At 32.2% G+C, this 11,986-nt stretch overlaps 1 protein-coding gene and 1 pseudogene across 1 annotated transcript; both read right to left on the bottom strand.

The window, feature by feature from the left end:
* Positions 1–468: 468 nt before the first annotated feature.
* Positions 469–5,342, bottom strand: LOC144851129 (UDP-N-acetylglucosamine--dolichyl-phosphate N-acetylglucosaminephosphotransferase-like). The gene is made up of 9 exons (XM_078708671.1): positions 5,054–5,342; positions 4,664–4,784; positions 4,056–4,269; positions 3,569–3,715; positions 3,244–3,328; positions 2,888–3,076; positions 2,675–2,745; positions 2,135–2,307; positions 469–1,509 (listed from the first exon to the last, which is right to left on the bottom strand). Exons 1-9 carry the CDS (start codon positions 5,260–5,262, stop codon positions 1,438–1,440), a joined length of 1,281 nt encoding a protein of 426 aa, XP_078564797.1. The 5' UTR covers positions 5,263–5,342; the 3' UTR covers positions 469–1,437.
* Positions 5,343–5,648: 306 nt separating this feature from the next.
* LOC144849698 (neuronal calcium sensor 1 pseudogene) lies at positions 5,649–7,716 on the bottom strand (annotated as a pseudogene).
* Positions 7,717–11,986: the final 4,270 nt, after the last annotated feature.

The following is an 11,986-nucleotide window of genomic DNA, read 5'->3' as shown; positions in this document are numbered from 1 at the left end:
ATTTGAAAAGCGTTTTCAAAACAAATATGATTATACTTAATATTTGATGAACATAAAATGCTGCGCATATGCAATACATGCTGAGTATAAATTACCACATACACATAAATATGCTAATTAAATTTAAAACAGGGAATTCCTGCCTACAAAAATACAAAATTATTTGTAAGAATATTTGTATGGTTTATCAAGCCACTATCTGTGATGGCGGATTAGGCATGTCTTTTTAATTTATATAACAATTCAGTAGGCCTCACACCGGGCTAATTTTAATTTTTAATCTAACATTTTATAATTAAAAAATGTTTAGTTTTAGTTCAATCCCACCAATCTGATAGTTCATGGTAGGTTTACTGTTCTCAATAAAAATAAATTTAATAATTAAATCGAGTATCAGATAATTTCAAGGACTACCTAGGTTTTTGCTGGTTTAAAATCTCAATGACAGAAACAAATAAAGACTTACACTTAAAATCAAAATAAATGTTTTATTAGGAGAAAACTTTCAAAATTGTATTCTTTATTCTGTTATAGTGGCACATGATTAGATAGATTTATAATCAAATCACAAGATATTGTGTTCTTATCAACAATATCCACTACAACCTACACCATTATTATTATTAATTATATCATCATGGTTTAAATTAGTTCTCCTTAATACTGTAAGTTGTTGAACTGTTTTATCAACAGTTTAGTAATTCTTCATTTTTTCACTCCAGACCTCAGAAAATGATACTGCAACTGTTGTAGTATCTGTAAAATCTAATTATCAATACATAAATAAAATGCATACATTTGATGTTGCTAATTAATTCTTTTCTAAAAACCATTCGTTAAAAAAAATTGGAATGAAATAATTTGGTCAAATCTTATCTAAACTTATATATTACATGTTCTCAGATAATTAATCTATAGTTTTCAGAATAAATTTCATATAATATTTTTTTTCATTCTTTCACCAGCAGTCTCTTACACCATGGGCCTATATGTCTATGCTTACACCAAAATCCACCCATGACAATGTATATTTAAACCAATGTGTGGTAATTTTGAGTTCCATGACCCCATTTACAGAAAATGAGGAACTTCTGATCAAAAAATCCATATATATCCAAAGTGGTGCATTGTAACTCCCAATACAGGCTATCATTTAAGTTCCACTACCAAACTGATATCACAATTTGTGATTTTAAATTATGCATAGTTTATTTTAGTTATTAATGAACATTTATTTCAAATTAATAGATAGTAGTACAGAGTATTAAAGAAGTACTCATTTGAGCATTCTGAGTAAAACATTTAAAAAGTTATAATGTACAGTAATCATGATTTTGTTTGTTCTCTTTAAAGTACAGTAGTACAAGTGTAAGTAAAGAAGAATTGTATAATATCCTCTGTAGACATTTCAGGAATCCTTGTAAAAATACGTTTAAACTAGTCAACAACATCATAAAAAAGTCTCGCCAGTTGATAGCGGATGATGAAGGCACACACACTGCATAGAACCTGTAATCAAAATAAAATGAATGAAACCACAAATATTAGTACACTATCATTACCACAAACATTAGTACACTATCATTACCACAAACATTAGTACACTATCATTACCACAAACATTAGTACACTATCATTACCACAAACATTAGTACACTATCATTACAATCAAAACTATGAAAGTGCTGCTAGCAACAACTGAACAAACACAATTAACAAACTATAACATCTAATTGCAAATGATGCTTTAAAACATGGCTATAATGTTGTCTTGATTGAAATACAGACTACTACATACATAAATATAATATTCATCTAAAGAGAAACTGAGCACATTTGTATTATGCCCTCTATGTACTCATGGTAGCCAGCAGTGCAGCCTACCTAGATGAAAGAATTTTTAATTTTAAGACTCATTAAAAAGACCACTTTACACAGACGAGCGGTAACGGAAAGTGGAAAATTGCATAGCTTTTCCCACATAGAATCTGTATCTATCATAAGCGGAAACAGCCGTCTGCGCTTTGTGTAAATAGTCATAATGATAACAAAGATTCTATAGTTTTTATTACCGTTACTGCTGTAAATTGGCCTTTAAGTTGAATTTAAGCATGATCAAAGTATGAGTACTTACTTGAATTAGAAGTAAATAGACAGTAAGAGTTTGTTCATGAGTGGGTCCAACCAGCTTAAGAACAAAATTAATAATAGTGAAATTATTCACTTGGATCTCTTTCTTATCTTCACCCACATTGTCTACAACGTGTATCAGATGTAATAATCTCAATAGCCTCACTATTAATCGACCTGGAAGGAAAAAAAAATGATGTGAGATGTCTACCATTCTCTCGTGAGTAAATTGAATTGCCTACTTAAGATTTGGTGTAGTCATTCAAATATACGACCCATTGATATAAATTGCCAACCATCAATTATCTTTTTTTTTCTCTTCGGTGGGTGTGTCCCACTTTTATTCTCTTCATATACATACATGCATATAATATATAAATATACTAGAAAAGAATAATGAATACATTAAAAAATTTACTTATTTAATTAGGATATTTGTCATCAAAATTCAAACGTAAATTCAAATAACTGTATAAACGTAAATTTATGAATGCATTTTTTGACAGAAACAAAATAAATTTATCTTATAAATTCAAAACCTTACCAATAATGTTCAGATTGTCCAGTCGAAATCGTGTACAGCTCATTTCTAGTTTGTTTGTTTTTTCATTAAAACTGAAAAACAAAAATGTTTAATTGTAAATTAATCATGGCATTCATTAGAAACAAAATGAGTTAAATACAGTACTAATAACTTATATTCTGAGCAGTAAGATGTTATTGAATTAAAGAAAAAGCAAATTGAATTGCCCCATACCTTGGTAACCTGTGACGAGGACAGGGAACAAAATGAAACAGCTGGGGTACTGAGTAAAGAAAATTGACAATTTGTGGTATAAAAAACAACAAAACTGTTTTGCTAAAATGTCCCAATATTGCGACAACAGCGAATGTCATTCCAGAGAAATAACAGAAAGTGTCTCCAACAAACACACGTGATGGGTACCTAGAAAGACATAAGTATAAGAATTTTAAGTGAATCAGTAAAACAAATGTTAACAACACTCCTGAATATCAGTTAAACCACTGGGATAAACTGGAAGGATTATCCTCTTTTAAAAGATGGTTGAAATAAACAAACCCAGGCCTGAAAAATCAAAGAATATAACTCACCAGTTGTGGTATAGCAAGCCTGCACACACTGCACAGTAGGGCAACATAAAGTACAAAGAAAAACGATGAGCTGCTGGCCAAGAACCTAAAAACAAAGCAAATACAGCAACATTTATTAACCACTTTTTAATAATAACACTGATTAAGCTTGACAAAATGCACAAAGCGACAGAGGGTGTCATACTTAAAATGTTGGCCCATATTGAAAATAAAATTAATTAATTCAAGTTTTCAATAAGATTTTGTGATAGCACTGTAATGTCTCCAATAGGCACATCTAATAACTTGGACATGGCAGATAAGGTAGAAATAAAGTAATATTTACCGTATAGTTCATAGCAGTTGAACACTACAATTGACAATCCAATTACCAATGATTGTCCCGCTTCTATACCATTGATTCCAGCTAGAATATTGATTGCATTTGTACAAAACACACCAAGCATACCCATGTACACATAATACATGAAACCTGTATTGAAAATGTATTTTATCATTTACTATTGTAAAATTTAACTGTATCTAGCTAATTTATTAAAAAAGATAATACAGATGTTTTAGTAAGGTAACAGATACAACAGTACACTGTAGAAAAATGCATCTGAGCAAAGTTGACTGTAAATCTAGAACTTATGCAGGACAGTCAGGGGAAAAATGACAAAAGGCTTCTTTCTAGGATTTTTATCAGATAATTTATATTGTTTTTGACAACTCATGTTAACATGCTATGCTATTTTGCCATTTACTTCCCTTCTATTTTCCCACTATTTATTAAATATGAATACAACAAAATTTTAACTGAATATTCTCACGTAAATCAACACTGGTGCCAATATACTGTGTAAAAGGTTTTGGCAGCACTACGGTCGTTGACCCAAAGTTGACCATGTAAACCATGAGAAGAGGTAACGTCGCCATCGTTGGTAGCCAAAGTTTGTGCCGCCATTTTAAGTTTAAAACGTCGTCCGCAAATCCAAGAAAAATCATACAGCATATTGACAACAGTGCCACAATGAACTCTACAAACTGCAAGATAGGTTGTTAATTTAACAAATAAAATGACAAATTATTGAACATTTTGTTGTGGTGGTGCTGATGTGGAATGAGCAGGTTCATTGACCTTTTATGATAAATATGAAAATGATAAATTTCAGATGAAGAAGATATCATTTTGGGTCAGAAATTTTCCCTAGCTAATAACCACATTAATAGCCAACATTTTTAAGTCATTATATTTTTCATTGTGATGAGAAGAGGGGATCATTCTCAACTAGAAAACTTAAATGAGAAATAAAATGGGTAGAAGATAGGAGTATTAGTTAGTACTGCTATTTAGTGATTAAATCGAACAAATGAAAAAGATAGTTTGACAAAAATCTTATTGTTGATAAGAAGAGGATCATTGTCATGGTCAACCTACCTCATTATGTGGAAATTTATTTGCATCATTTTCAAACCATTTTTTACCAAATGGAAACGGGATGAATATAAACATTATAATGAGAAACATTGCTCCGCAAATCACACCTAAAGCTTCGGGCCTGTGAATACAAATAAAAAAACTACATATGAACGGGATTCAAATTCAAAACATATCTTTATTTTCAGATGAATTACAGAAAAATATAAAACTCTACTACTCAGCACTGTCTGCAGTGTAGTGTACGCTCTTCTCAGTCTAACTAGTCTCTTTTTTAGCCTAGCTAGGTGGTCTAGATTTTTATTTAAGCAATACAATATTTAATACTTGGCAACAATTTTCCATCAGTATCACGTTTTAAACATCAAATCATTTCTAGGCCTTACTTACACTTGTTTAGCCTCTTTTCCCTTTGCAGGAGGCGGCTTATTCAGGTCCTTCCCCGACAAACCTGCCTGGATGAACAAACCACCGAAGAGAGGGATGATTCGAACTGTTACGAAAAAACCGATAATTGACAGTATAATATTGATGACTAAAGGTCCATCAAGACCAATAACGCTTTCATTAATGGTTGATGAGGGATTATTTAACGTCATATTGAAGGTTTGTGGAATAAAACTGTTAAATATGGAGTCAAATCAACGGCCTAGCCCAGGCCTATTTGCACTTCACACATTACATCAGACCGGTGAATGACACGCTTCACTGATTAACAAAGATAACATAAATGACCTTTAAAACAAAATTGACCAATGAAAATCAAGATATTAACAATTTGATATTGCGCAAAGAAAAATGGAAAAAAAATTAGGACGGACTTCTTTAAAAAACACAGTACTCTTTATTTTACATATTGATTTTAAATTGATGAATTCTACTCTACATAATCTAATTAAATTATCTTATTCGGTATAACTCTAAATGCCAAAATACAAAACAAAAGATCTTTTTAATTTTTATTTTATTTCATCACAATGCAAAACAGTGATACAAGTCATCAATTACAAAGTTAAAAATATAGCATATATGTAAACACATAAGTTGACAAAGTAACATATTATAATAATAATATCAAACAAAATATAGTTAAAAGATGGAAAAAGAATTACAAAAAATATCAAAAGTCTGGTCGATTCACAACATGAAAATGACACTATAAAATTACATTTATTGGCCTAAACTAGAGATTTATATAAAACAATTAAAAGTCATTATATTTCACATATTTTATCAATGCGTCCAAAACTAAGTAACCTACCAGTTACACTTTGAAATAATATACAATAATTAATATGACAAACTATTGGTTGAACTATACAGAAATGTAAATATATATCTAATATTTTAATATCAAAATAATATGAATAAAATGAATGAAAAATGATCTATTTTTTTTTTATGACATTGCATTTTTGCTCTATTGGATAAATTTTAAAGATTAGTGTACAGTATATTTATTTGTTTATACATATTGTAAATTTGTAATGTAACTTTTTATTATATGTACTACAATAATTTCAGACTTGTTCTGCTTTTTGTAATGTTTTTTATATACCGGAATAAATAAAAAAAAAAAAAATAAATAAAATCAAAACTAAAATACAATTTAGATTTATTTAAAGGTAACAGACATTACAGCTGTACCTTACATTTATGCATTCACATTAAATACTAAATTCTACACCATTCCATAAAACCTTTGTGTAACAGTGCATTGCATGGAAACTGTCAGCAGATATAAACAAATATAGACAGTAAATATTAGACAAATTAACATGGACAATTATTGAGAAAAATAAACATTGCATTAAAGGACAATAGGTCCTAAAATAGACCATGAGACACAGATAAAACAGGATTGTATCAATTATAGTAACTGTCTTAAAATTTAAACAAACAACATAGGCCTAGAGTAAGTTTGTTAAGATTTTGTGAAACTATTTAAAATATTTTCAACTAAATTGGTGTAGATCTTAAATTGGCCCTTCTTAGAATTGATGGCATCATGTGCATGGTTCAAAAGCTTAAGCTATGTCTACACTATTTAATATTGAAAAGAATTCTCTAATATACAAACTGTCAAATAAAATTTTCGAGGAAGGTTAAAATTGAGTATTTCGCTGCTAAAAAATAAAATATCATTGTCTTATCTGATGGGGATTTTTACTTAAAAACTTTAAAATACTTTGTTAAAATTCATTTGTCATCATTAGACCGAGGAATTTCTAAGGATAATGCCTGCACAATCCATGGGTCACATTTAGAACCCTCACGAAATTCCTCTTTGTTCAATTTCCCTCGACCAGATCTATCCATTTGACTAAATATTTTGTTCACTCTCTTTTCTGCTGTATTCTCATCTGTTGGTAGATCAATCATGTTTCCCACCATTTCGTATATTGCATCTACGATATCAAGCATTTCCTTTTTGTTTATGTACCCATCTTTATCTAGATCATAGAGTTTAAAAGCCCAGTCCAATTTCTCATCTAATGAACCTCTCGACGTTACAGATAATGCAGATATAAATTCTTTAAATGAAATGTATCCATCATTGTCCGTATCAAATACATTAAACACAAAACTTGCAAATTTACTAGGATCTCCATTTGGGAAAAATTGGTGGTATATCGTTTGGAATTCCTCTCTTTTCAAAGCACCACTAGGGCAATCCTTCATAAAATCCTTGTGCCATTGTTGAATTTCTTTTTTGTTAAAATATGTACTATCTTGTATTTCTTTAATATCAGTTGCAGTCAGTTTACTAGGAGACTTCCCCATTGTCTTACAGAAAATGAAATAGATTTTATTTTTAGGCCTACTAGCTAGGCCTAGTTTACTGCTCTGGTCTGTCTACCACCTCAATGTACTGTTCTGTTGTTTTAAACAAGAAGAATTTATTGTCGGATGTGTTATAACTGTTATATATTACAATTGTCAAATCGAAAATAACTTAAGATTATGGCAATACTATCTAGGCCTACAAGGCCTCTTGTACTACCTACTGCCGCTGGTTGCAGATGACCGTTTTCCCTGTGAATTCTCCAGACAACGTAGAGGCTAGGATTGTGCTTTTTTCGTCGAGTGTTTTGTTGGTTAGGAAAGTCAGAGAGTTGTTGTGCCAGCGCTAGGTGGCAGCACAATATTATGTAAGATTAAATTATGGCCATATTAGAGGTATATATAATATAATTTATAATTTATTTCGGAACTTCACTTTGTAACAGTGGCACACTTCACATTTTGAAGGTGCGTCCAACAAAAAATATATAAGAAGAAAGCACAAAATAGACAAAAAAACATAGGTAATCTTACTTAAACTACATACGGTAACATGTAAAAAAATGCATTCATTCCCCTCCCTCCCCTTCTCCAAAAATACAAGTACAACATATAATTTAAATACAGTTTTTTTTTTTTATATTCAGAGCGTCATTCTGACGACTGGAGCATTCTCTACTTCTCTACAGAGCGCCATTTATGCCTTTATTAACTTCAATAATATAAATAGTACTACGGTAACTGTGGACCCAATTTAGCACCAGGGTAGCACAGTGATATAATAGAAATAAGTCATTAATTTCAATATCTTTTCGTATGTTAATACACTGTGCTCAAGTGGACCTAATTTGAAGTCGCTTCAATAAGTTTCAATATTATATGTTTAAAAGGCATCTGAAATCATATTTATTTCAACAAATTTACGAGTGCTAGCGGTTCTGGCGTTGCGCCTTAGAACTTATCTTTTTGGAAAGAATTCGGCGCATTATAAATATGAATTGAATTGAATATCTTTTCGTATGTTAATACACTGTGCTCAAGTGGCCACAATTTGGCACCAGTGGAGCATGCACAGTGATATAAACTATAAATAAGTCACTGAATGTTAATATCTTTTCGTATTTAAAACATCGAGAAAAAATACTTCTGGAAATACTTCAAAAATATTTCATACTTGCTATATATGTTAAATATCAGTTACTCCATCCGTAATGCAAAAGAAAAATTAGTTTCAAGCCATATCAGTGATTTTAATAACTTGCGTTTGTCTAAGATAAATACTTATTTAGTGTCTCCGGAAAGTGCACATATTCATTGAAATATGAAATTAAATATTAAGTCTCCAGTACTAGCCCACCATGGAGCTAATAATGAAAATAGAGCCCAGAATTGCACTTATATACTTATTACTATACATAGTCACCTATGATAATTATGATAATGTTAAAATTTCAACCATCCAGATGCTACTTCATTCAATTTTAGATGGAGTTTTCTACTCGACTTCATATGCCTAAGGCCTAGCCCGAAATTGGTCTAGAAATCGGCATCTTTGCAAATGTTCTATATTTTATCTTAATTCACTCTCCATTAACCCCATACAAAAACCATCGGGAGACAAACTATCTGTTTAAAACATGTTTAATCTGGGACGGTGCGGCCATACACACCAACTACCATAAACGTGTATTCATAATATATTACAATACAATATCTTGCATGAATCGGACATTTCACTACCAATGTATTATAGCAACATTGATTAACAAAATCAAAATTTAACAGTGTGGCGTGTTAACCGCGAATGACTAACAATAGCATCTTTCCCACTACACCTGCACAACCATTGCATACTAAACCGTTTCGTACACCTGCGATGAAAATAATAAATTCAATTTCTTTTTAAATTGAGGGCGGCAAACATAAAATTTACGAGATCAAATACAGGTTGAAAAAAAAAATTAAATAAAAAAAAAGATGTTAAATGTGCTCTCCCTGCCTCAGCACTAAGGCCCTGCCACAGCCTTTTGGGGTCGTTCCCAGCACATCACCAGATGCATTGATGTTGTCGCCTCATGATGTGTGGTGGAAAGGGGGACGTATAATCTGTGAACCCCAAACACAGTGGTCGCATACCTTTAACTCTATTCCACCGACCAGCGTGGGAATCGAACCCACGACATACGTGTTGTCAACACGACGCTCAGGCGACTGAGCTAACTGATCATTTTGGTTTTAACAAGATTAATAAGATATTTATGACGTAGTGTTGAATTACGTAATATACGTATAAATAGACTATTATCAGCTGTTCAGGCATGTACTACTTTGTGGCTTAACGGGTAATGCTCAGGTTTGGGTGCTCTCAGTTCTAGTAGATTGGGTTCGAACCTCTACGGATTTTTTTTTTTTTTTTTGAAAATATTGAATATTGTTTTTTCTTTTATTTTAAAAGAGAGATATTTTGAGGGTTGTAAATTGTCAGGCCTAAACAAGTGGACCTTTTTTAAAATCAGAAACAAAGTTGCATGGCATTATTTTCCATTAAATATACTGCCATAAAACCTCGAAAAGAATCCCATGTGTTCCTTTATTTTTAGTACTCTTGAGTAGTAGTGGGCTTCTTTTCCATATCGAGTTCTTTTCTAGATTACTTTTGCAAACTAAAAGAGAAGAGCTGCTACGTTCCCGTCCGAAAAATATGATTTGAACAATCTTCTAATGTAAAGATTAACAACATCAACATTTAACAATGTGGCGTGTTGACCACGAATTAACATGCCTTGTTCCCCATAATACACATACACAAACTCATTTGCATAACAACGCACGGCATAACAAACTGTTTAAAATAGAGCTGTAAGGTCCCCGGAAATGACGTCTATTATTTTTTCAAACAACATGTATAAGAATCTTCAGTACCCCACCATGCTTAGGGCTGAGCAAAGACAATTTTGAAAAACAGAGCTGCATAGGTTCCCGCCTGAAAAAATGGCACTTTACATGATTTGAAATTATATGAAACAAGCTATATAAGACTCACACCAGGACAATAGAGCTTGTCCACGGAATGTGCACCTATTCATTGAAGTATGAAATTAATTAATATTAAGTCTCCAGTACTAGCCCATCGTTGGGACAGAGCTAATAATGAAAATAGAGCCCAGAATTGCACTTATACTTATTACTATACATTAATCACCTATGATAATTATGATAATGTTAAAATTTCAACTATCCAGATGCGACTTCAAAATTGTAGGTGGGGTTTTCTACTTTAAAACTCGACTTCGTATATGCCTAAGGCCAAGCCGGCGGCAAAATGAGTCTGAGCTTCGAAATTGGTCTAGAATTCGGAATATTTGCAAATGTTCTATATTTTATCTTATTTCACTCTCCATTAACCCCATACAAAAACCATCGGGAGACAAACTATCTGTTTAAAACATGTTTAATCTGGGACGGTGCGGCCATACACACCAACTACCATAAACGTGTATTCATAATATATTACAATACAATATCTTGCATGAATCGGACATTTCACTACCAATGTATTAGCAACATTGATTAACAAAATCAAAATTTAACAGTGTGGCGTGTTAACCGCGAATGACTAACAATAGCATCTTTCCCACTACACCTGCACAACCATTGCATAACAACGCACGGCATACCAAACCGTTTCGTACACCTGCGATGAAAATAATAAATTCAATTTCTTTTTAAATTGAGGGCGGCAAACATAAAATTTACGAGATCAAATACAGGTTGAAAAAAAAAATTAAATAAAAAAAAAGATGTTAAATGTGCTCTCCCTGCCTCAGCACTAAGGCCCTGCCACAGCCTTTTGGGGTCGTTCCCAGCACATCACCAGATGCATTGATGTTGTCGCCTCATGATGTGTGGTGGAAAGGGGGACGTATAATCTGTGAACCCCAAACACAGTGGTCGCATACCTTTAACTCTATTCCACCGACCAGCGTGGGAATCGAACCCACGACATACGTGTTGTCAACACGACGCTCAGGCGACTGAGCTAACTGATCATTTTGGTTTTAACAAGATTAATAGGATATTTATGACGTAGTGTTGAATTACGTAATATACGTATAAATAGACTATTATCAGCTGTTCAGGCATGTACTACTTTGTGGCTTAACGGGTAATGCTCAGGTTTGGGTGCTCTCAGTTCTAGTAGATTGGGTTCGAACCTCTACGGATTTTTTTTTTTTTTTTTTGAAAATATTGAATATTGTTTTTTCTTTTATTTTAAAAGAGAGATATTTTGAGGGTTGTAAATTGTCAGGCCTAAACAAGTGGACCTTTTTTAAAATCAGAAACAAAGTCGCATGGCATTATTTTCCATTAAATATACTGCCATAAAACCTCGAAAAGAATCCCATGTGCTCCTTTATTTTTAGTACTCTTGAGTAGTAGTGGGCTTCTTTTCCACATCGAGTTCTTTTCGAGATTACTTTTGCAAACTAAAAGAGAAGAGCTGCTACGTTCCCGTCCGAAAAATGTTTAATTTACATG

This window comes from Antedon bifida, chromosome 8, assembly GCF_963402885.1.
Source record: "Antedon bifida chromosome 8, ecAntBifi1.1, whole genome shotgun sequence".
Taxonomy (NCBI): Eukaryota; Metazoa; Echinodermata; class Crinoidea; order Comatulida; family Antedonidae; genus Antedon; species Antedon bifida.
This window is presented reverse-complemented; position numbering and strand designations above follow the sequence as displayed.